The sequence below is a fragment of the Pyrgilauda ruficollis genome, unplaced genomic scaffold (genome assembly GCF_017590135.1).
Source record: "Pyrgilauda ruficollis isolate IOZ18807 unplaced genomic scaffold, ASM1759013v1 scaffold9, whole genome shotgun sequence".
Lineage (NCBI taxonomy): Eukaryota > Metazoa > Chordata > Aves > Passeriformes > Passeridae > Pyrgilauda > Pyrgilauda ruficollis.
This window is the reverse complement of record NW_024531043.1, coordinates 13,423,544-13,449,310: the sequence shown is the minus strand read 5'-3', so window position 1 is coordinate 13,449,310 and position 25,767 is coordinate 13,423,544. Positions and strand designations below refer to the sequence as shown.

Genomic DNA, 25,767 nt, shown 5'->3' with positions numbered 1-25,767 from the left:
ATACAGGACCTCCTTGTTCCCTTCAAGCCAAGGAGCTCCTCTAGGGCAGCCAGGTCTGGCCCCAAAGGGTCCTCCAGGACTAGAGGCCATGTACCTGTAAAGGACAGGGAAAGCCCTGGACACCTGACATCAAAGCTCCTCCTTCACTCTGCTCCTGCTTGCAAAGGTTTACAAGCCTTGCTGAAAATGTTTGAGGGAACTGGGGAGAATCCTATGGAGGGATCTAAACAATTCCCTGAGCAAAGAGAGGAGGAAACTTGCAGGGGCTTTCAGGCTGGCTGACAGATAAATCAGTCTGTGAGACACACGGACAAAATGCACAAAATAAACACAGGAATGTATTTAGAAGTGATTTGTAGCTGTACCTTGACAAATAGATGATGTCCAGTTAGATTTGTTAGAGGGAAAGACAGGTCACAATACACACAGCTGAACTGGACTAAATAGCTGATTAGTCCTGGAAATTAATTTATTCCAGTGGGAAGCTATTTTGCAGTACATAAGAACCCTTATTTTAAGGTAAAACTTATGAGTTTGGCATTTTCACACATTTAGGAGTAACTGAGATCCATTTGGTTTCAGGGTAGAATTTTTTACACTCTGAGTAACAAACTGCAGGATTAAATGCCTGTTGTCATCTGTCCCTTGAGCAGGTGGATGAATGGGTTTTACCATGAGAAATTTGAGCCTGGGTGAATTAACCACCAGCCTGGGCTCCCAAACATAGCCCACCTGGAAAAGGCCAGTTTGAAACAAATGAAAAACCACCTTGTTTACACCCACCACCTGTCTGCAGTGGTTTCTTATTTTTATTTCAGAAAAAAAACCCCAAAAACCTCACGTGGGACGTTGAAATAACTGCTCTCAGCTCCTTGGCAGGGCCACAGAACAGAACTCATTTAGCACAACCCCTCAGCTCTGACCTTAAAAACCCATCAGGATCAGAGATTACTTCTGCTCCCAGAAACCAGCATGGGAACGGAGCTTGTTCATCCAAAGGCAGAATTTGCTACTCTGATTCGACAAATTTAAGTTTGGATAAGGACTTGTCAAGTTAAACTCATTATCCAACACTTTTGAGGTTCCCCCTACACAGATTAAGAGCGTGGATGCTTTTTCCACACCTGCTTGTTTTACCTTTAGAGACCTTGGTGAGTTTTGGAGTGACAATCTTCACCAGAAGCAGGGCATGGTGCTTCTGTGCCTGCACAGCCTCTCCTCACCTTGGCCCTGGGTGTCAGGTCCACGTTTACACAAACTGCCTGTGAGCAGCAGCAGAATGGGCTCGGGACATTGCTGTGCTTCATCTTCTCTGGGGAAAGCATCAAGAGCTGCTCCCCTTAGAAACTGGTATTTATGGGGTCTGAAAATAGCTCTGTGTCTGTACAGCACAAAGCTCCAAGAGGTTTGGTTTTGGTTTTCCACCACAAAAAAAGAAGAAGGTCGGGTTTCAAATTACAGGTGTTTAAGTAGCCCAGTGGTAGAAGGAACACAAAAGAAACTCTCTAAAACAAACTACTCTGAGAAAAAAAATTATTCTACTGAAAAGTAAGCAAAAAAGTTATAATAGTAGAGCACAGAAAAGAAAAAGCAAGCAGAAGAGAAGTGCATACTTATTTTTAAAAGACCCTTGAGTACCTGGGGTTTGGCTCCAGAGGAAGAATTGCTAAGGCAGCATTCCCTGAATTATTACCTTTCTGGATGCTGGTTTGGGCAGACCTGCATCCACAGTTTCAAGGACATGATCTTGTAGTGCATTACATACTGCAAACATTTCAAGCAGTTTGAATTAATTGTAGAAATCTAGGAAACATTTCTTCTCCCATGACTTTGTGTTTTTTTTAACATTGTGACAGGGCAGACCCTTCATTCTCCAGATGAGTGCTGAAATCAAAGCCAGCTCAGGGGAACAGGAATGGATCCCCAGGTTGTCCTGTGCCACAGATTTCAGGGAATGCACTCCAAGATTACAGATCTGTTCCGTTTGCTGTGCCAGAGCCCCAGGACCTGGGACAGTGCTTTAGCATACAGAGCTTTGCTATGCAGCATATTCAATAAACTTTGACCTGAGTCAGGATCATTTTAATTCTCTTTCTCCCTTTGAAAAATTGAGATTACATCTTATTGCCTTAATAAATTGCATTGATCCTTCTCTTTGGAAAACATAGGCTCTCGTAAGTTATTGCCTCAATTTCTTCATGTGAGTATAAAATATTGCAGAGTGGAGGCAGAGCTGCCTTGGAGCCACCTGTGTGAGCTGAGTGTCCTCCTGAGAGAGCAGAGAAGGGCAGGGCAGGGCAGCACAGCCTGAACTGGCTGGGCAGTGCCACTGAGCAGTGGCTGAGGGATCACTGGCTGTGACCAGCCTGCACTGTGACCCGGGGCAGCCAGGCAGGGCTCTGCACCCCGAGGGGCACCAGGGAGTGAGGGGATCCCTGGCAATGCCTGGCAGCCCCTGGCAATCCCCGGCAATGCCTGTTAATTCCTGGCAATGCCTGTCAATCTCTGGCAGCCCCTGGCACTCCCTGGGGCTGGGATGCTGCTCCTTTCCTGCTAGCAGCAACAAGTCCAGTAGGACAGACAGACAGTGGGAGCTGATCCACACAGCCCAAAGTCAAATGAAAGCTGTCCTGCACTTGCTCAGAGGACCAGGTAATGGTTTGCATGAGTGGCCTTGCAAACCCCTTGGGAGCTGCACTGCAGAGGGCTCTACAGCTCTGCATTTACTGTATCTTATCTGCTAATGATTTCACTGGTGTGGTACATAAAGCAGAAGGTCTTTGAACAATTGCCTGGTGTCCTGTTATAAAATTACCTTATGGCTTTCTAGGATTAGGATTCAGATTTTGTCTAAAGAGGGATGTTATGTTTCCTTACTTGTTTCATTTAAGTGCAAGCTTTATCTTCATATGTGCTAGGAGAAAAAAATGCAATTTCCTTTTATGAGACAGATTAAATTATGAAATTCTGGTACCAGATCTGATGAGTGGAAGAAGAAAAAAAGACAAACATGTCGCTATGGAATCTATTTTATTGCCACCTAAAATAAAACATGCAGTGTAAACTTTAATCCCTGCCTGGTTAATGACCACACGCCCTCAGCACTGCAGGGTTATGGCTTGTCATTTGTCACAGCTGATAAGGACAGGATACACCTGTGCCCAGGTGTAGCACACAGAATAAACAGGCTGTTACCTGCTGCAGGGCCCAGGCACTCACCTGGTGTGCAGGGGGTTGATGTTGCTGAAGAAGCGATGCATGCTGTGGTAAAGCAGGCCCACGATGGTGACGCAGGCTGTGGAGAGGAACAGGGACATTGCTCAGAGCAGCAGTGCCAAGCACAGAACCCTCCCAGGGCTGCAGCTCTTGTTCACTGGCCGCCCTGACTTGCACAGCCCTGTGCACCTTGGCTTTGGCAGGGCTCTGATTGCTCTGCCCAGTGAAAAGGTGTGAACACTGCACAGCACAGGCACCACAGCTGGAACAGAGATGCCTGTGCTGCACAGCTGCACTCCACAATCAGCTGCTAATTCACCCACGGTCAGTGACAACATCCCCAGCAGCAGGAGAGGAGCAGGACACAGCAGTGCCTCCCTGGGAGCCACCAGGGTCTCAGGGCACCCCCAGCACTGGCTGGCAGCTGGGGAAACTCCAGCCTGGCCAGCAGTGCTGTGTGCTGCCCACACTGCAGGTGACTTCCCCAGCGTCTGAGTGCAGAGGCAGATGTGTGTTTCCTCAGAGTGAGCCACACAGATGGCTTTTACTATCCCTTTTGTCAGGTTCCAAGTATTTACAGAGTCAGCTGCTTAAGGTGAAATAACAGATTTTTTAGGTTAGCTCATCTGGACAGTGTAGAAGTGTGGCCTCAAGGATGAAATTGCTCAGAAGTGAGCTTCAGCTGGAAAAGAGTAAAACATTTAATGCCCTGGATCATTTCAGGATACAAAGCACGACAATGTTCTGGAAAATCAAAGAGAATCTGTATGGTGAGGAACTGTAGAAGTGGGAAAGGAAAAAACTCCTCTCACATGCTATTTTTGGCATTACAAGTTGGTTTGCAATTATAGTTATTCAAACCTGGGAGGACTTGCAGTCTCCAGCCAGATCCCCTGCCAGTGCAGAGAAACAAAGCTGTCACCACAAATCAGGCAGACAGTTCAGTAATTATCAGAGAATTTCTCACTGCAGGTTATTTTCAGCTAACTTTGCACTTTATGAAAGAGGGATTGACCATCCCTCTCCAGAGGTGACTGCAGAAAAGCCTCTGGGTGAGTCAATTCTGTGGGTTGGAATTTAGGGCACCTAAGTCAGATTTTCAAAGGTTTGAGAATGGAAGCAGGTGCTTTTGTAAATGGGTTCCTTCAACCCCTGAGTAAAGCAGAGATAATTAACTTAACATTGCTATTTTAGAGACTTGACTAAAGGTGCAGATTTTAGCCATGCTTGTTTTGGGGGTTTTTAAAATTTTTGCATAGGTATGGATTTCTGAGTCTGACTTTTTGCCATGAGTGTAGTCTTTATCTTCATTCAGTTCCTGTAGCTGCTATTGCTTAAACCTCTCATTTTATAGTTTAATTTTAGACAAAAGACCAGTTTTGCATGAAGGGATAGGTAATACCTGACCTGACATCCTAGAATTTCTTTAAAATAACCAGTTCAGATAATTAAAAAGAATAATTATGGAATTATGGCTTCTCTGATGTAAAAATGTGTCAGAATTTAATGGCTTCAGTCTCTGTTGCTCAGCCCCATTATTCAATATTAATCCAATTAGTATGAAAACTCCACCACATTAATTGCTCGTTAGCCTGACAGGATCACTGCTGCTTCCTCAGACTCAGTGCAATCCACAGGGATCAAATCAGTTACCTGGAAAAATAAAGTGAACCAAAACCTGCTCTAAAGCAAAATCATTTTCAGATACCCTGTGCACACGAGTCCACTTCTCTCTTTAATCCCCTCCTTACCTCTTCCATGGAAAGCTTCACTGGGGATGGAAATATAGCTCTGCCCTCGAGATGGGAATCGATAGTGGGACACATTCAGGCTCTGAGGATGCATTTTGACCACAGCGTAATCTGTGTGATAACCCAGACAAGAACATCAGCAAGTCAACAGCTGACTGCCTAACCAGCCTGCCCTGAGAGCTACTGCAGCTACTGAAACACTCCTGTATTTGAACCCAGACGTTTGCAGGCAATGTGTGAATCCCCCAGCCCCAGACTGCTTGTTGCTCTGCTCTATGGCAGAGCAGGTTTGTGCACTTTTACTGTTCCATGATGCCCCAGCCAGGCTCAGAGCCCCAGCCCCCAGCGCAGCAGAGCAGACCTGCAGCACTCCTGCACTGCAGCACCATTCCTGCACCTGAGACCCCCATGTGGGAGAGGCGCAGCAGTGATGGGTGCTGCAGGGACTGCTCAGGTTATTACCCCTCAGAGGGGTCTCAGCAAGGCAAAGCAGGCAGCCAGGACAGATGAAACACCTCTGATGCCTGCAGCATCCACAGATGCAGACAAAATTAAGGTGCTAAGATGCTAACCTGCAGTAAAATAAAATTCTCCAAAAAGGTCAAAACTATTCCCATCATTTTCAGTCTCTTGCAAAACCCTTGCAAAGATTGAAGTTTTGTAGCACCCAAACCTCAGGGGCTGCATATGAGCTCTAGGCTCTTTATTAGCCTGGCATTACTGAGCCCTTGACACACACTAATTCTGAATTCCTCCCCAGATAACCCCAGGAAAACCCAAGCACAGCCAGAGCCATCACCTGCAGCCTGCACCAATAAAACTCCGTTTGGCACTGGCAGAGGGGGCTGAGGAGCTCTGGGAAGCTCAGGAGGGTGGGAAAGGGGAGCAGCTGTGCCCGGCCCCACCTGCCACGGCCGAGGAGCCCTCGAGGGTCAGCGGCAGCGAGCTCCCCTCCAGGTGGAGGGACAGGTGAGACAGCACGGTGTCGATGGTGTGGATCAGGCTGCTGAGCACGGCCAGGCCCTGCGGACGGACAGACAGACACGGGGTGAGCGGGGACTGCGGAGGGACAGACAGACACGGGGTGAGCAGGGACTGTGGAGGGACAGACAGACACGGGGTGAGCGGGGACAGAGAGACACAGGGACTGACCACAGCCCAGGGACAGACAGACACGGGGTGAGCAGGGACTGCGGAGGGACAGACACACACAGGGCTGAGCAGGGACTGAGCACAGCCCAGGGACAGACAGACACACACAGGGCTGAGCAGGGACTGAGCACAGCCCAGGGGGCCCCAGCCCGGGGGGAGAAGAGAACCCTCCCTCCCCAGCCTCCCTGGAGAAGGTGTCCCACAGACCGAGGCCACCCAGGGCCAATTCCCCAAGTGCTGCTTTAGAACAGCCAAGGGAGTGCAGCCCCACAGCCTCACAGCCAGCTGCACTCAGCGTTCAGAGAATGAGGCCAGGAACTGGGCAGAATGTCTTTGACAATATCTAAAGATTGGTATCAAGTCTTTCTTGGAACACCAGCTGAGACAGTTTGGCCTTTCTTTCATGTTTATTCAAATGCTCCTCGGTATAAAGCAACTTTAACCCTCCAGGCTGAAACTTGATTCATAAAATGTCAGAGTTAATGCATGTTTCAGTGAAAAGGAAACCTATTTTATCTGAAATCCATTTACACCAGAGATGATCAAGGATTTCACACTAAGAACTTAAATCAATTAGACATCTTTTTGTCTCAAAAGCATTTTAGGCTTCAATGAGACCTCCCTGTGCTTTGGGTTCTCCTTCTCTCAGTATAAAAGCTCTTTCTTCTGAAATCTGTGTTTTCTTAAGATTCAAGCAAAAAAACCAGGAAACTTCTGGATTCACCCGGCAGGTATTTCATCAGTGCCAGATGATAAAATAAGTCACAGTGCCAAAAAGTCCCAGCAAGTGAAGTAACAGTGACAACCAGTTCTGTCATTATCATGTGAATTTGTGCAACTGGAGGAAATCACAAATCTAAGCCCATTTGTCTTACCTCTGGTCCATCAATCCAGTCAGACAGTAACAGGAAGTCTTCAATAGCTTTTAAAAATGCCTGAAAGATAAATAAAACTCAATTATTTATTAATCAGCTACATCTCCTGGCAAGGACCTAGGGCAGACATCTGCCAGGATTTTTCTCAGGTTCATGTTAAGATGACAAGCCCACTTCCATTGCAGTCACAGATCCATCTGTACCTGCCAGCACACTCAGCACGTTCAGTGTGGTGACTTCCCAAAGTGACAATTATTGTATTGGCAGTCCAGGTGCAGTCACCACAGCTGAGCTAACGCCAGGGCTGAGGCTGAATGAACTCAGTCTCCTGTTTCACCTAAACCCATATGACATCTGTAGAATCATAGAGGCTTGGAAGGGACCTTAGAAACCATCTCAATCCGGCCCCGGTCCGTGGCAGGGACACTGCCAGAGCCCCAGGCTGCCCCACGCCCTGTCCAGCCTGGCTGGGCACTGCAGGCTCTGCCCAAACACAGCCAGGGCTGGGCAGTCCTGCTGGCATGGAAGGGAAAAGGGAGCACAGAAAACTGCACTGAAAATCAAAAGAAAAACCCCAAGTTTCCAGCTTAAACTTATCCATTAAAAAGCCTTCAGAGAATGAATACAGTAAAGTTCCACAGTGAAACGTGGGAGACACCACATAACAAACCCAAGTCAGATTTGTCAGAAGCAATTCATTATAACGTGTGTCAGTAATCAGAAAGTTTATTGCACATCACTTAAATCAAATTTCCTGGTGCTGTGAGGCGTAGGACAATCAGGCAGAGATAACTCCGCAGAAAATCACATGGCTGCTCAGTGCCTGTCTCTCAGAGAATTAGCTGCAGACAATACAAAGCCTCCCCATCAATCAGGCAAATGACAGGGTCGGTGTGTATGATCGGGACTCTCTTGTATTTACGTCCCAAAATAGCTCTGCTAAAGATAATCATGTCCCACATTTCTGTCTGCAAATCGCTGTCATGGCACACAAAGCAGCGTCAGACGGCAGGAATGAGCACCCAGACAGCAACTGCATGATGTGGGAAACAGGTATGGGGTCTGGCAGGAGGCTGCTCCATCTGACACGCAGAGCCCATAGAAATATTTCAGGAAAACAAAGGAAAGAACGTATTAAAGCTTTTTAGAAGAGCTTTTGCTACATATTAAACTGTGATCCGTGAAATCCAAGCTTTAGAGTTTGCAAATGCTAAGCTTTTAACACAGTCTCTCAGTTGCTGTCCCTGTGGTTTTCAGAAGGTTTATTTGTATTTTTTTTGTCTGAGTAAAGCGCTCTTGTCACTCTGGAATTACCCTCAGGCTTAGGGGAACAATCAGCAGCGAGGCCAGAGCTGATTACTGCAATAATGGCTTCAGCCTGCTGAAATCAGGGAATTAGACGGCCATCACTTCCCAGCACTCCATGTTATAACTTTATGTTAGTGGGACACGGCCCCTTGTTCTCAGCTCAGACTGCAGAAACATCTGCTTGCCTTTTCCCCTCTGTGGATTGGCTTGAATAAAATAAATTCCTTGAACCCATTTCAGAGGAGACAGTGACTCCACCATTTCTGTGGGCAGGCTGTCCAAGTGCCTGACAGCCCTTTCAGGGAAGGATTTTTCCCTGAGATCCAACTGAAGCCTACCCTGGCACCACCTGAGGCTATTTCTTCTTGTCCGTGTTTGGGAGAAGGGACCCAGCCCCTCAGTGCCTTCCTTGCTCAGAATAGGTCCAAAGGCACAAGGTAATATCTCCAGGGACTGGTGAGACATTTCAGCTCTGCTCTGCTCAGCTTCTGCTGCTCCCTAAAGCACCACTGCTTTATTCACAGGGGTGTCTGCAGCGAGCAAAGGCTTCCCAGCGACACTGGGCACCCCAGGCTCTGCAGAAGCACCAGGGTCACCGGGGAGCCCCACTCACCTGGGCCAGGCTGAGGGCAGAGTCCTTGGACAGGGCTTTGTGGGGCAGGCTGGAGGACACGTTCTGCAGGTGCCCCAGCAGCGAGCTGGGCGAGGGGGAGCTGCCTCTGTCCTGGCTCAGCGCCGCGAGGACGGGCTGGTAGGCATCGGTGGGGAGCTGCAAAGGGACAGGGTATCCCAGATTATCCATGCTGCCCTTAGCAGGGACAGAATTCAGCAGAGGGTATCCCAGATTATCCATGCTGCCCTTAGCAGGGACAGAATTCAGCTCAGGGTATCCCAGATTATCCATACTGCCCTTTGCAGGGACAGAATTCAGCAGAGGGTATCCCAGATTATCCATGCTGCCCTTAGCAGGGACAGAATTCAGCACAGGGTATCCCAGATTATCCATGCTGCCCTTAGCAGGGACAGAATTCAGCAGAGGGTATCCCAGATTATCCATGCTGCCTTTGCAGGGACAGAATTCAGCAGAGGGTATCCCAGATTATCCATGCTGCCTTTGCAGGGACAGAATTCAGCACAGGGTATCCCAGATTATCCATACTGTCCATAGCAGTGACATAACCCAGCACAGAATATCCCAGATTATCTGTATGGCCCTCAGCAGAAACACAACCCAGCACAGAATATCCTAGATTATCCATACTGCCCTTAGCAGAAACACAACCCAGGACAGAATATCCCAAATTATCCATACTGCCCCCAGCAGGGACACAACCCAGCACAGAATATCCCAGATTATCCGTATGGGCCAAAGGAAAAGGAACATTATCAAAATGGTTTTTAGTCTCCTATATTTTCCAAGTTAATAGTAATACTTCAGAAGTTGCTACTTTCTTTCATTTTTTAATGTAGTAAATATTTTATTTAACGGTGAATTTCCTTTGTGTTCCCATCTTCCCACAGTGGCTAAAACGTCTGCCTATGCGTGTCCAAAGGCACTTATAATGGAGGTATGAAGATAAGTGCCATTAATGAAAATCAGGCAGGGAGGAGGGGCTGTAACTGGGATTTAGGCACATTCTGCCATTGTGGAAAGGAGTCCTGAGCACTGTCCTACCACGGGGTTTGTCGTGGTTGTCATCAGAGACCAGGGAAGTGTTGAAGAGAGCAGAACTTGCACACCTGGGGAAATACAAACACAAATGAGGGTGTTAACAAATCTGCACTTTTATATCGGATACATAATTTTATATACATATTCCCACCTCAGGCTGAATCAGTTCCAACTGAAACAACAGATTTGCTGGTCTGTGGATTTTATTTATTTCCAGTACTGTAGCCACACAACCTTGTTTAAAAAAATTAATTTTCTGATTCTCTCATCAGATTTTTTCCATCATCTTATTACAGATGAGCACTGCAGTAGTTTTAGTCTTACATACTTAAATTTTGGTTTGCAAACAGGAAATTTCAAGTGTTTTATCTCAGTTTAAAAAGGTCAATGGTACAGTTACAACACTAACATCCATCTTTCTCCTCCAGCTCTTTCCCCAACATTTACAGAAATTCTTTAGGGTTTAGCGGGTTTTTTCATCCTCTGTCTTTTCAAAAATAAATAATGATCTGTGGACAGTTCTGACAATTTCATGGAAGATCTTGTTTTATTTCTGTGTGTGAGACCAACTGGACTGGGACTGTTGGGACCCTGGAGAAACGAGGGCCAGGTCTCAGCTCCCATCTCCAGCTGCTGACTCAGATCTGGAGTCTGAATTGTCCCAGTGCCAAATAAAATCACACCCACAGAGGCAAGCCCAGAAAGGCTTTTCCCCATCAGAAATTCTGTGCTATCTGAATATCTGAAAAACATTGAAAGCCAGTGGAAATACTCCCAGTGCTTGCAGCCAAACTGAGGAGCCCTCAAATGAAAGCAGGGGTAGAAACGGTGCACTGAACATGACCATGTGAGCATGTCAGAAATGATCTGTCAAGGCAGAGAGAATAAACTTCATTCTGGATGGCTTTCAGCTGCTCCATTTAAAAAGTATTGATTCCTTTCTGTGCAAAGAGATTTATTAGTAATTTGTGATAGAGAAATAAAATTTTCTTCTAATCTACATCTGACCAAGAGTTATTATTTGCCAGGGGTGTGGAACTTAGCTGCATACACAGGACCCATTCCTCTCACAGACCCAAAAGGAACATGAACATTCATTCCATTAAAAACCAGGCTGTCCTGTTTCCTTACGTCAAAGCACACTACCCTGCTTCAACCCTGCTAGAAATCCCCCAAAATCAATAAATAGATATCATAACCTTTCTACCTGTGTTGATTACTATTGTAAAAGCCATTGCTTCCTCTGAGAATATTCTAATTTCATACATTAAGTGGGAAATTTTACAAAACCCAATCAGTTTTATTTTAAAGAGAAAAGCCAAAAATTAAATTGCCACATTTCCCAAGTGCTCCAAAACACCTGATCACATTAAAACAATGTTGGCTTGGAATTCTTCTGTCTAATTAAAAAAATATATATATACCTGGCATCCCTTTACATTTGAATTCCTAAGCCCCTGGAAAATACACATTCAGCTTCACTTTCAATTAAGAGGCTGTACATTGATTTTCCACAGCATTCTGATAGTTCCACATGACTGAAAAACCTGTGAACTAGGAGTTTAGGAGAAAAACCCATCAACAGAGCAATTAATGCCATGGAAATCGCAGTAAAGGCACAGGTGCAGGAACATCTCCAGGTACAAATCAAGGAGTTTGCTGTGCAGCCTCCTGAAAATCAGCAGGGATTAAAGGTGGGATGCAGGCAAAATTCTGCACAGCTCTGAAAACATCTGGACTTAGCAGAACTGGAGGGCCCAGCACCCTGAGCAGGGTTTCAGAAGAGAGCTCCCGACAGTGATGCCCAGCAGCCAGATTTGGGGCCCAGAGACCCCCAGGGCCAGAGGGAAGGAGAGGGAAGGGAGCCCTGCACAGGATTGGATTCCCTGGAAAAACAGGATTACAGGATTTGATTTGCCTGGCCTGTCACAGGGGATGTGGGAGGTGCAGGGGACATGGGGCAGTGCTGGGGGCCCCCCAGGGGACAGGGGGTTAAAAAGAGCTCTCCCTGTTTTTACTTAAGCCATTCTTCCCTGGCAGTGGAACAGGGCACACATGCTGATAGTATTGTATGATATAGTATAATATAGTATAATATAGTATAATATAGTATATGGATTTGGGCTGTGCCAGTGCCCCTCACCCTGAGGCTGTGCCACTGCCCCTCACGCTGGGTGCCTCCGGAGCTGTGCTCAGCAGCAGAGGGTGTCGGGGCACCCAGCCCTGCCCGGCAGCCCCCCGTGCCAGCCCCCACTCACCCACGGCGGCCGTGAAGTACTGCTGCACCTCGCGGGGGCTCAGGGCCCGCTCCCAGATGACGAACTCGTCGAAGGCGCCGCTGACGGAGCGCCGGGCCGTGCCCTCGCTGCCCGCCAGCAGCTCGGCCCCAGCGTCCCCGTAGTCGTAGAACACCTTGCCCTGGGGGTCCGTGGTGCGCAGGGTGCCGTTCACGTACACCTTCAGGCCTTCCCGGGGCCGCCAGGTGAACAGCACGTGGGTCCAGAAGGGGCCTGCGAGGCAGCAGAGGCAGCGCTGGGGGCTCCGCGCAGAGCTCCGTGCTCAGGCTCGCTGCCAGGGAGCCCCTCGGGGAACCACGGACCGCTGATGCTCCCCGCTACTCTCCACCCCCTGGGGAAGCCCACGCCTGGCAGCATGCCCTCAGCTTTGTCTGAACCTGGGCTCACCGCAGCTCCATAAATTCCCCCTGCTGAGCGCTGCCGGCCGAGATCTGAGGTCTCCTCACTCCTGCCTCAAACTCAGCCCAGCGCGAGCGGCACAAAGACTGCAAGAGCTGGAGAGCAAGCACATGAACCACTCACAAGTTCTCACCGTTTCCTTCTTATGCTTGAGAGGCAGAGAATGCAATATTCATTTTCACTTGGATTGGATAATCTACAATGTGTGAATTATTCTTGCCATTTGCAGCTTTTCTCTTAAAATAAAATTTCCGAAGTGATTCATTAAGGTTTATGAAACTGCTACCGTGAGTCCTATTTTAACAACATACAGGCAGACAAACTAGGGCAAGAAAATATTTATTGAATGCCATTAGCATTACTGGAAGACCAGAATTTGTTCCAGTCAGTAGATATTAGTGCTCCCCAGCAATGCACAGTTTAGACAGAAGCAGTGAGACATGTGATATACCAAAATGTTCATTAATGCTATGGCTTGGCATAGGAAAGCTGACACTCAACAGAAACAGAACCATGAAAGCACCAAAGAGCAGTGAGAGAGTTACCAAATAAAGCCTGAGTCCAGCAGGGAGCAGCCCACCACGCTGGGATGCCCCGGGAGCTGCCAGGGATTACTCTGCATTCTTTGCTGTGCTCCCACCCAGACGTGCATGAACCACGGGAGTCAGTAAGGACTGCACTCAGACACCTCTGCAAGCTGGAGCCAAGGGCAAGTGCTCTGCAATACATCACTGCTTTCCTTTTTATTTCATCCCTCCTCCCCACACCAAGAGGATTCTCAAGCACAGAGGTCTGCAGCTATTTTTATATACCCCCTTCTCTTTCCTGAAGCTGTGCTCTTCTCACTACCTCTGTCTGCAGGAATAAAGCAAAATGCAACAAAGAAATCAGGTTTTTTAAAATATAGAAACTTTACCTGGTGGACTAAAGCTTGCTTTCCACTTCATCATTGCATTCCCACGGGTGTAAAACTCCACAGAGCCTTCACCCTCGTTGGAGCAGATTTTGAAACCACTGGAAATTACTCGTCCACCAGAGGCAGGGAGAAGCTTGGCCTGTTGGTCTTGAGTCTTCCAGAAGAAGGAAAATGTTACTCCTGAGGAAAGCAAGGGAGAGGAGACTTGAATGAAAAAACCGAGTGCAATTGAAAATTTCCAGAGGGTAGGATACAGGCAGTGGGAATGCTTTTGAGGACAGATCATCTGCTGGCATAGACCAGGACAGCATTTCTAAAATCAACAATGCTCCAACAGTTTACACCAGATAAACAATCCCTCCCTCAGCTTTGCACCCCGTGAGCACACCCAGGACGCAGCAGTGTCCTGAGCAGCTTCTCTCCGTGAAAACCAAAGTTCTCTGGTCTCCAAAGGGCACCTACAGGTGTTTTGGTGCTCCCCAGGCCCCATCACAGGCAGATTTAACCCAGTGCCCTCTCCCGAGCTCCTCAGCACTGCCTGGCTCCAGCCCACCCTGCTAACCGCTGGATTTCCTAAGCTATTGTGTGTGTTTTCACCCTCCATCCACCAACAGCTCCTGCAAGCCCGGTGGCACATAAAGGGGTAACTGTACATGCAGAGCCACAGGAAAGATTCTCAGGTCCCCACCTAGACAAAAAGAAAAGAACTGTTCCAAAAATACAACACAGTCCTGCAAGTGCAAGTGTGATTAACTTCACCCACAATACTCCTGTTCACAGCAGATTTCACTGTCACCCTGTGGAATGGAGCGGCTCTCCAGGCCACACATTGGTGAATAAATGCAATTTCCATAAGGTGGCTTTCTTTGGTAAAGGCTACCCCAGAAGGCTCCACTGACACACAAGTGGCAAATCAAACCTCGCTCCCACTTGACATTTGCTGGCCACAGGCAGCTTCTCCAAATGAGCTCAAGCCAAGGAATAAGAGAACAGCCTCTTGCATCTGCCACAAATGTTCCTTTTGACTGAAGAGGTCGCTGCAATGAGCCCAAAGCTGCTCACAGAAAACCATTGTTTAAAGATGCTTAAGAATGTTCCAACACACCAAAAGGAAAATTTGTTTTCTCGAGTAAAAATAATAGTCCTGAAATGTTGTGAAACTCAGCCTTAGAAGAAACACTGGGGTTTTTGTTCCATGGGGTATAGTATTTCACCTGGGAAGATCCCAACACCCGTCCCAAAGGCATTCCCTGGCTGAGGGTGCTTGACTCCACTTTCACACAAACACATCAAGGGGTGGTTTAGCAGCAGCAGCTGGAATAAAATCCCACCTTGCCCTCACCACAGGTGCATTTGATTTGAAAAACCACAGACACTATCTTTAGACAAAAGGGTGTTACCTTTTTTCCTTTTTTTCCTTCTATTAATATGTGCTCCAGTGACTTAGTGTTTATTATTTATACGATTTCTTCTCCTCACATTTTATCTGCTGAACATTTCAGTGTTTTATGCCTTTAACGTTCTTGTTTGTGAGATACTGGGAGTGCTCTGGTACTACAAAACAATTTATTCTGATTGTTATGTTACACTACAGGTGTTGAAAGCATATGACATGAATTCCACAAGAATGAGAAACAGAATGAAGGGATTTCAGCACCTATGAATTGGACAAATGGATTCCATAACCCCAGAGACTTACAAATGTTCTTACCTCTAGAGAGAAATCTAAAAAGCCCAAGCCCACTCTTGCAAAGAGGCCACACTGAATCTGAGCAGCTGGTGATCAGTTCTAATTTAACTTGCAGTTAGAAAAGACTAAATCTTCAGCAATCAACACTCAATTGTCCCAGAAGTCAATAAAGTGTCCAGCCTCATTTTTAGATTTCCTTCCAAGGAGGAAAGAAACAATGATTATTGAATAACACAATGAATGAATTTCTCACCTTCAGGCCCACAAGCCTCTGGATTACTGATGCAAGAATTTCTATAGCTTCCAAAGAAGAGAAAGGTGACTCCTTTCTTTTCAGTGACGTAAATTCCTTTGTTCACCATCCCTTCTACAATATCTAAAGCAAAAGCAAAATCCAATTTAACATTCACATAAAGGAAAACTTCCTGGAAACATGTTTTTACCAGACTCCTATAGCTCAGATGTTTATCTTGGTCCAACTATATGGCTTTGTCACTTTCTGTGTTTGTTTTTCTTTTTGGTGTTTTTGTTCCAGTTTGCCAGTTTCGGTGTGTTCAGTTTCTTTGTTTGTTTCCATTTGCCAGTGGTTTGTTGTATTTTTAAAGACCACACAGACACCACCTTTATTTCAAGTTTGTAAATATTACACTCATGTCCACTCAGCTCTGTGGTTAACTGAGACTGAGAGAACCCACACACCCAAAAATGATTATTTTAAAGTAATCTGAATAAACTTTATGCTTTGCAGAGTTTGGAATGCCAGACACTTCCTAGAGTGTCTTACTGTTAGGTGAGCTAGTAAAGAAATTCTTTAACTAATTAAAGTGTAACAAAATAGTGTTTCTTTTTTTCATTATTTGAAAGGGTGAGCTGGTGATCCAATGCCAGTTTTCACTGAAAAATTACTCAGTGAGAGATCCTTGAGAAGGTCCACTCACAGACAGAAACAGATCTCCTTTCAGACATCCCTTGCTGGGGTGTCCTTGGAAAGGCAATTGCTTTATCCAGCATGAATAATGACTAATTTTCTTGTGATTCCTTGTGTTCCCTCCCAAGGAAAAGCACTGTTGATTCATCGCCCAGCAGCTGAAGCACAGGAATCCTCTCAGCAGGAGAATCCTGCTGTGTGTTTGCTGCAGGAGCCTCATTAAGGTCGGGTGCAGCTGACAGGAGATGATGGGGAGCTGTTCTCCTGTGTCCTGGCTGGTTTTACAGCGCAGACACTGGGAAATCACAAGCAGAAATCACAAGCAGAAATCAGCACCAAAGCTGCTGGGCTGAGATGCCTGCACTCAGGGAACAGGGGATACTGGATTGCCTGTTCCTGAGCAGACAGAATGTCAATTGTTGGGGGGATTTCCTGCTCCCACCACTCTTCGGGATGGCATTTCTGCAAGGACTGTGGCGATTCAGAACCCTGGGTTTAGGACCCTTCCTCAGGATTTCTTCTGGAAAAATATTGGGAAGAGCTGCTCTGAGGGAGCTCCAGGAGTGGGAAACATTTTCCTTTTCTGAACGAATGCATGTTTCAATGTTCTCTGAGTTCATCCCAAATCCTTATTTAAATATCAGTTTTCAGGTATCTTCCCCCCCCTCTGAGGAAGAAGCCATCAAGCCCTGCCTCTAACTGACTGATAAAATGTAGTTCCTTTTAAAAACATGAGTGTGTACTATGGAGAAAATCCAGCATTTCCAAGTTCTTCTCGAGGCACCTGAACGATGAATTCCCCTCTGCAGGGAAGCTCCCACAAGGTAACACATTTCTGTTCCCACAAGGTAACACATTTCTGTTCCCACAGCACTTCCTTGGCCACAGGTGTCACTCTCTGTAATGTTCATACTGAACATTTATTATGTGAGAACTGTGCAAATGGTCTATAAAGCAGATAAGAGAGGACTGAAAGGAATTAGGGTCATTTGAAGTTCATCATTAATAGAGTTCCCATTTGGCAGCACTCTTTTACTGTTAGAGAGTAAAAAAATGGTGGGTTTAGTATTCCAATACAAAACTCCTGCTATCTGAGCAGCCCAAGTGACAGTTTTGCCATTTCCATCCTTCTCCTAGGTCGGGTTTCCTGACAGTTTGATGTGAGTTAACACCTCAGGCAGAGTGGGCACGAGGTCACATTGCAACTGCAGCCACACAGCACAAATGCAATTACTGAAATTATGTGACTTTAAGCTGCTGTAGCTGGTTTCCAGTCTGCCAGGTTTCTGCCTGGGAGCTGCCATTTTCTGTTCTTCCTTTGATCTCCTAGCATGTGGATGTTAAAAAAAATAATGTAAGGACAGATATAGAAAGATTTGCTTCTCATTAAAAAAAAAAAATACCAAACAAAAAACCAAAATAAATCATCTTGTTAACCAAAGCTGTCATGACTGACAACATCTCACTTCCAGGCTTTGCAAATCCACTTGCATTTGTCTTTCTTAACATGTCCTGAAAAACTAATATAAACCAGTGAAAAACAGAGGGCTTCTTCTCCATTTTAGCCTTGAAATACAAGGAAAAAAATAACCTGTTTATTCTCACATGTTCCTCTGAACATCTCTGTTTCTTTTAAGCATAATAGAATTTTTTTAGGTTTTGGAGGATCCCTGGGGCCCATCCTGCCATGGGATTCACGTGGGGATGCCTCTCCCAGAACTCCAGCAGGCCAGGTAACCCTGCAGGCTGCTCTTCCAGCAATGTGTGACAGTGTAGTAATAATAACAATAACAATAATAATATTAATATTAATAATAATGATGATAATAATAATCACTTTTACCACAGGAGCACTTGAACCCAAACCCAGAGTTCACTCTGAATCCAAGGTTACAAGAACCATCCACGCCTGACAAATGCAGAACAAAAAAACGAGAAAATCTCACCTACAGTTGCAGAGAAGTTAGAGTAGGCAGAGTCATTGGTATTTACAAAGGTAGAGTTATGGGAAGGAAGCACAGTGAAGTTGTGGATTCTTAGAGCTGGGTGGAACAACAAAAGAAAACAAGCAAATAAGCAAAACAATGAATAAACACCATCAGTAATGAAGTGGCCAGTTCCTATCTCTCAGCACAGGTCACAGGTTTGTCCATTGAAATTTAGCACACTTCTCCCTGGGCTCCACCTGCTCAGGGAAAGGCAGAGCCTCTAAAGGCAGGTTCCCCTCAGTCACTGAGCAGAAAGATCTGTACAAACCCAGCTGCAGGTGGAGGGCTGTGAGCTCCCTCCTGCTGGCAAGGAATAAAATGAAATACAATACATAAAATAATCATGGCACAACGAAAATCACTGCAGGGCTCAGCAGCTGGCTGCCCAGGAAGGGACCTGCACACCTGGGGCAGGGCAGGAGAGGCTGAGGGAGCTGGGGCTGCTCAGCCTGCAGGGACCATGGAGAGATGGGCCAGGCTCTCCTGTTTGTGCCCACAGAGCAGGTCAGAGCAACGGGCACGGATCAAAGTACAAGAAACTCCATCCAAATATAAGAAAACCTCCAACTTTTTTATGTCTGACCACAAGGTTTTATTCTCTAATTTTTTTCTCTGATTTTGAAAATGTAACAGTGTCTTGCACACTGTAATTGTTTACCCTGGGCAGGCAAATAAAGCCTGATGAAAAGCCCATGAAAGTAGATGGAGAGGCATTGATTTGGCATTTAGACCAACTGAGCTCACAGAGCAAAAAGACAAATGCTCTTAGGAAAAGAAAAACACACACAAAAACCTGCAGATAAAAATGCATGGAAATCAAGGGGCCAGATGAAAAACCTGAGCATGGCCACTTTCTTTTTATTTGCAATATTTTGAGCTGATTGTTTCCTTTCAATTGCTTCTAGTGCTGAGATTTCCAAAGCATTAATTTGCTGACACACTCTGAGCACACGAATGCTCTGAGAGATACAAATCTGGCCTCACACACAATGACTTCAACAAATAAAATGGATTAACGTGACGGACAGATTATGGTGCTTCAAGGGCTTGAGAGGAGAAACATGGAATGAAAATAATTGCATGATATGATGAGTGGAAAAACAAGAGAGACTCTGCAATAAACAGAAGAGTTGTGTAATCAGAATGGAGCCAAAACCAAGCAAATTGTCACCTGGAGTAGATTACAACAATAAAGAACACTTTTCTTGTATATCAAAGTGAAATATCAGGCAGATAAAACCTCTGCTGGAGGCAGCTGAAATGATATCTGTGTCTGATAAGGCACAATATAAACAACTGGGAGGAATCTGAGCCATCCAGTGCAGCACTGCAGAGAATTCAGCACTGCAGGGACAAAGACCACTGCTGATGTCCCCTGCAGGTAATTGTAAGACAAAATCCACCAAATTTTTCAGCAAAGTGCTGCAGCTGGCTCATTGATAAATTTCTTTATCACCATGTCATAATAGGAATCAAGAGAGATTGCTCCTGTGAGCCAGCCCCTTTCCTGCAAGTGAAGGTTGGGAGGATCAGAACTTCATCTGTTCTGCTTTCTCTCTTCCAAGGCACTGAAAATATTTCTGAATTTTGCTGAAGTAAAATTAAACAAAATTTGTAAAACAATCTAACATCAATTGCCTTTTTCCAAGAGCTGTATTATATATATATATATAAAATTTTCAAGCACTTTCCTAACAGCTTGGTTGTAACATGATTGCCAGAACTGTGCTAGATAGGGAGCACTTCACTCTTTTTGAAACCACGTGGAGTCCAGGATCAGAAAATGACTTTAACACACTTTTAGAGAACTTATGTGGCAACTTTTGTAAGCCAAATTATTCTTCTGTTCAGTCAGTAGGAATGCTGCCATCAGCTCCTAATGGAAGCAGAATATTGCCCAAATAGATTTCTGCTCAGGCAATTCCATTCCTTCCAGAAATTTTGTGGAAAGAGGTCGAAGTTTAGGCTGAAAATACTTGGACACCTCTACAATAAAGGGATTTAGACATTCACAGATCAGAGGCTGATATTGCCATTCTGGCGCTGGTTTGGGGAGCGCTGGGGAGCTCTGGCAATGCACATCAGCACAGCCTGGAGCTGCCAGGGTGTCAGCAGGGCAAAGCCAGCTCCTGGGGAGCCCTTCCTGAGGAGGAACACCTGCAGGGCAGAGCTGGGGTCACCAGGGGCTCCCCACCCAGCCCCGCAGCACAAATGCCATCAGGAATGTCAAACGCGGGTCCCACACTCCTCACAGCTCACCCTGGATAACCAGGGACAGCTTGGCCTCAAATCTCTCCTGATTTCGCCCAGCTGGAAAAGGAATTTAACTTTGATATCAACTCATGCTGCAATTCTGCTCTGAAGGAAACTCCCAAAGGCAGATAAAAATGAGTGAGGTGTCCAGATGAGAGCTTACACTTGTCTTTCTGTAGACACTACATGAACATTCAAAGGTGCCTGAGGAGCCTGGGCATTTAACTGCTCCCAAAATCAAAGGAGAGACATTCCCTGCTGGCAGAGCAGAGATCCCAAACCCTGAGCACCTGGAGCATGCTGTGCATGTACCAAAGCAACTAATAACAATGTGATTTCAATGACTGCTTGCATCATAAACCTTTTCTCTTTATAACCTCAGCAATGCACACACAGCCCATAACACCTCGGAGCACACTCCATAAAAATCAGCTGACAAATACAACGCCATTTGGACATCGGAACCCTGCAAAACCATCAACTGGGAAAAAACCTCAGCCCCTGGGCTACAGAAGTGAAGCCCTTCCTCATCTCCTGCTGGCCCTTGTGATGGCAGCCAGGCACAGAGCCGTGCTGCTGCCAGGGCCAGGGCCGGCTTTGCCCACCTCCGTTCGTATCCCGGAACTCGTGAATTCCATCCACATCTTCCAGTGGCCAGTAATGGGAAGCTGATGCCAGGACTTTGAACCCTTTCAAGAAACACAGGTTAAAAGATTATTAAATAAAGACCAACCAGGTGTGTAACAAGTCTCCACAGAAGATAACCATAAAGGATGTCAAAAGGTTAAGTAAACCAAAATATTTTATGTAAATCAAGTGTGGCACACAAGCGAGGTCATAAATCAAAGCAGCAGAGTAGATTAAAGCTGTATCACTGATTAACCACTGCAGAAAACCTGCTTCCAAATCCCAGCTGATTTTCCTTCTAATTCACCTAAAACGTGTCCCAGCCTCTGACTGAATCCCTGCTGGTGCATCTGGCAGCACCCACTGAAGTCACAGCTGAGGAGTCACTGCAGAGTGGTTTTTTCCAGATTTTACTGAGGTTTTAGCAGGTGGGGACAGCCCCGAGCCCTGGGGGGGAGCACACAGGGGAGGTTCAGCCTCCGGAGCCAACAGCCCTGCTCCTGGGGGCACCAGAGGAGGGGGACTCTCCTGAGAGGGGCTTCCAGAGCAGCCACGGAACAGCTCCCCCAGCACCAGCCCTTCCTGCAGAGCCCCCCAGCTCCCCAAAACCAGAAGGGCTCCCAGCTCCCCCAGCACCAGCCCTTCCTGCAGAGCCCCCCAGCTCCCCAAAACCAGAAGAGCTCCCAGTTCCCCCAGCACCAGCCCTTCCTGCAGAGCCCCCCAGCTCCCCAAAACCAGAAGAGCTCCCAGTTCCCCCAGCACCAGCCCTTCCTGCAGAGCCCCCCAGCTCCCCAAAACCAGAAGAGCTCCCACCTCCCCCAGCACCAGCCCTTCCTGCAGAGCCCCCCAGCTCCCCAAAACCAGAAGAGCCCCCGGGGCTGGTGGGACGGACTGGGACTGGCTGGGGCTTGGGGGAACATCTCGTTCTCCTGCAAGTTCTCCTTTCCAGCAGGTGGACAAGCTGACAGAGGCCAACACCTGCAGGTTTCCACTGGCATTTCTGTCTGTGCAGTCTGGCTGACCAGAGCTTGAACAAATTTTGGGATGTGGGGTCACTTGAACTTAATCAGGAGCAGGCTGCCCAAAACAACCACATTTTCTCTTAAGGTAACAATTCTATTTTAAGGGTGGAGCATTACTAGTGTAGAAAAACATGACTTGTAATTTCTTACTGTCTTGCTTGCTGCAAGAAACCCTTTATTTTCAAAACAACCCATTTAATCAGATGTGATGAAATAAATTTAGCACGTCCTACAGCTGAGAAAGTTTGGGGAAGTTGATACAGAGGCACAGAAGTTTCTCCATGGATGCACCATCATGGCATATCATCCCACTGGCCTGGGCCACTGGGACAACACAAAGAGCAGCAGGGACAAGGGGAGCCGGGTTTCTGTCACACCACATTTCTACATTTCTTGCTCTCTGCCCTGCAGTCATTTTCCATCCCAAGCAATCTTTCAGGAGACTGAGGGGTGAAGCTGACAGGAAAGTTTGTCAAACCCCACTTCAGCCGTCAAACACTGCAGAACCCCCACACCCAAAGTGCAAATTCATTAACCCGAGGCAGGAGCTGTGTCCTTTGGCCTCTGGGGCTCATCCCACACCTTTGGTTTTGACTCTTTGAGATCAACCCTTTTGCCTGTCTGATGCTTGCTCTGTCATTTTCCTGTCCTGGATACACACCGGAGTTTTGTATCATGGATACAAAGGTGCAAAGACTTTATTAAAAGTGCCTAATGCCCCCTGGAGAGCACTTTGATGGCTCCATCCTCATGGTGCAGTTTCTGAGGTGTGACAAATCCTAAGATTTATTTTTTTGAGTGCAAAGTTGATAAAATGGCTAAACCTCACAAGGAGCAATTGCAGATCTGAGGAAACAGAACTCCAAGTTCTGCATCTTGTGAGGGTACAAGAGCTACTCAGACGTGCTTCCAAAGTCAACTACAGCAGAGATATCTAACAAATGATTCACGATTGAATCCATTAATTCAGGATCTATTCTTAGCCCACCTAACTAAATGTTTGCCGTTGTCATAGAGGCTTTCCCTCCAGGAGGGGACAGCACAAACAGAGGAGATGGGGGTGTCTCATGGGATGGAAATGGGGTCCTGGGGTTCTCCATCTCCTCTGGCTGCCTGGGAGGCAGAGAAGGGCACAGCTGGCACTGAGGGGACAAGGGCACTGCCAGCCTCAAGGACAGGGACCCACAGCAAGCACACACCACAAAATCCGAAAGTTCCAACCCAGCTGAGACCTCTGGATCAAGGAGCTGCTGCCCTGAATGCAAAATCCTTTCCAAAATCGCTCAGGAGAGAGCCCAGGGCTCGCTCCAAACCAGCAGCATCCCTGCAGCACAGCCTCCACACACCCTGCACCCCAAAGCAGCCCCTGGACTCCCCACCTGGGGCAGGAGGCTTTCCCCTTTTGTGCCACCAGCCAGAAGCCTCAGACCCTCGTTTTTAGGAAATAAAAATTCCCTCTTTTTTTGGTTTTGAGCAAAGGTGGGACAGAAGCCATTAATCAGGCTGAAGCTGCTCCCTCAACAGACGTGGCCTTTCCCCACTGCTCTGCCTTTTACTTGAGAATAATTACATGTGGTTAAAACTGAAAAAAGCAATCCAGGGGCTGGCAAAGCAGTAAAACTGTACTTGTACACCACCATGAGGCTTGAGGTTAAACTATTTATATAAACAGAAGAATTCTGCAGTTACACACACAAACCCTTCTGAGCTCTGGGTGAGATTTTTTACATTGGAAACAGATGAGAAATCCTTAATCTGCTCTGTAAGTGATTTAAACCCAAGTGTGAAGGCTGGGAGGAGGGGAGAGACTTGAAGCCACGAGAGTACTGTGAAGTGCACAAACTGGCACATCCAACTGCTCATCATTGAGCAAAAACTGCTGAACGTCGAGGGGAAAAGGAAAACTGTCTGTGTAGAGATTTGATTCACAAACTTACACTCCAGGAAAGTGAGGATAAACAATAGGACCTTCCCACATATCAAATACAAGGCATTTTTCCCCAAATGTCTTTCTCTCCAGAATATTCGGCGTTTGGGTACTGAATTCACAATGACACAATGTCACAAGGGACAGTCTGATACTTTGGGCTGTTACATCTTTAATGCAGGCTGGCACTCAAACACGGGCTCAGCTTCTCTGGGGCTGGGACAGTCTGATACTTTGGGCTGTTATCTTTAATGCAGGCTGGCACTCAAACACGGGCTCAGCTTCTCTGGGGCTACTAAGGAAATAAACAACCCACAAACTGCAGAAAAAGCAAGTAAATAGTCAGGCACATTGTCACCAAATGGAAGCAGATCATTCCTTACCTGGGTGCTTGGGGAGCTGGGAGTGGTTTCCGTACACCTGCACAGAAAACATCACACAATGAGACACGGAGAGGCAAAACTTGCTACGAGGAATCCAAGCACCTCTCAACACTGACCAGATTCAGAGCATTACCTGGTATTTGTGCTGAAATAAAATCAGCAAAGAATAATGGCAACAGAGCAGCGATAACAAACTCTCCATGGTCTATTTAAGGTTAAAAGTACAGCTGAGATCAAACTCCTGTAAGATTCCAATCATAAGTTTTCCTTGGTGACTTTTGGTATCAAAAAGGACATTTCCCACGCAGGTTCAAAAGGTCCATTCCTTCAGCGATGGCAGAATATCCTTCCAGACCCTCCAAGTGCTGTTTCCTTGCTTCACCCTTCGGTATCTTCATTGAACTCCGAATACATTCCCGTGACCGGAGGAAAGCTCACGGAAACGTGCCCCAAGCCCCGGAGCTGTGCTGTCCCGAGAGGAGTCCAGCCCTTCTCTTCCAGCGTGCGCCAAGAGGAAAATCTCCAGTTCGGAACTTTGCGGCCGCGGTGCGCTCCCCGCAGCGCCCGGAGAGGGACCCTCTGCCCGGGCGGGACCCCTGCTGGCTCCGGGGGGCTCAAGCGGGCCGAAACGGGCCGAAACGGGCCGAAAGGGGCCGAAAGGGGCCGAAAGGGGCGGCGGAGTCCCGCCCGTCCCGCTGAGCCGCACCTCCAGCCCGCAGCCTGCGGGTGATGTCAGCGCTCCCCAGCCCTGTCCCGCTCTGCTCCTTCTGTTCCTGCCCATTCCTGATCATTCCTCTGCATTCCTACCTCTCTATTCCTCTCCATTCCTCTCCGTTTCTAATTATTTCTATCCATTTCTGCCCATTCCTATCCATTCCTTCCATTTCTACCCCTTTATTCCTGTCCATTTCTAATTATTTCTATAAATTTCTGCCCATTCCTATCCATTTTTATCCATTCCTAATTATTCCTATCAATTTCTGTCCATTCCTAATTATTTCTATCAATTTCTGCCCATTCCTATCCATTTTATCCATTCCTACCCATTCCTAATTATTCCTATCAATTTCTGTCCATTCCTAATTATTTCTATCAATTTCTTCCCATTCCTATCCATTCCTACCCATTTCTACCCATTCCTACCCATTCCTATCCATTTTTATCCATTCCTACCCATTCCTATCCATTCCTATCCATTCCTACCCATTCCTATCCATTCCTACCCATTCCTCCCCATTCCCACCTCTCCGTTTCTGCCCTGTCCCGCCGCTGGGAGCAGCCCCAGCTCCGGCAGGGAGGGGAGCTCCCCAAACCCGCCTGGGGGGATCACGGCCACAGCCAGCACCCGCATTCAAACGCTGGG

General features: G+C 46.9%; 1 protein-coding gene across 2 annotated transcripts in view; it reads right to left on the bottom strand.

Moving 5' to 3' along the window:
* The window catches only part of ADGRD1 (adhesion G protein-coupled receptor D1), a 109,386-nt gene extending 84,337 nt beyond the window's left edge, over window positions 1-25,049 (bottom strand). The window contains exons 1-13 of one of the 2 annotated variants that reach the window (XM_041488936.1): window positions 24,538-25,049; window positions 24,405-24,441; window positions 21,051-21,134; window positions 18,151-18,246; window positions 15,530-15,652; window positions 13,587-13,766; window positions 12,233-12,484; window positions 9,978-10,042; window positions 8,916-9,071; window positions 6,995-7,054; window positions 5,873-5,990; window positions 4,968-5,078; window positions 3,220-3,295 (exon numbers count right to left, since the gene is read on the bottom strand). In XM_041488936.1, coding sequence (XP_041344870.1) covers window positions 3,220-3,295; window positions 4,968-5,078; window positions 5,873-5,990; window positions 6,995-7,054; window positions 8,916-9,071; window positions 9,978-10,042; window positions 12,233-12,484; window positions 13,587-13,766; window positions 15,530-15,652; window positions 18,151-18,246; window positions 21,051-21,134; window positions 24,405-24,441; window positions 24,538-24,606 — 1,427 coding nt within the window. In that variant the 5' untranslated portion in view covers window positions 24,607-25,049. The remainder of the gene's footprint in view (window positions 1-3,219; window positions 3,296-4,967; window positions 5,079-5,872; window positions 5,991-6,994; window positions 7,055-8,915; window positions 9,072-9,977; window positions 10,043-12,232; window positions 12,485-13,586; window positions 13,767-15,529; window positions 15,653-18,150; window positions 18,247-21,050; window positions 21,135-24,404; window positions 24,442-24,537) is intronic. The other variant, XM_041488937.1, reaches the window with a different exon arrangement.
* Between the last annotated feature and the right edge of the window lie 718 nt (window positions 25,050-25,767).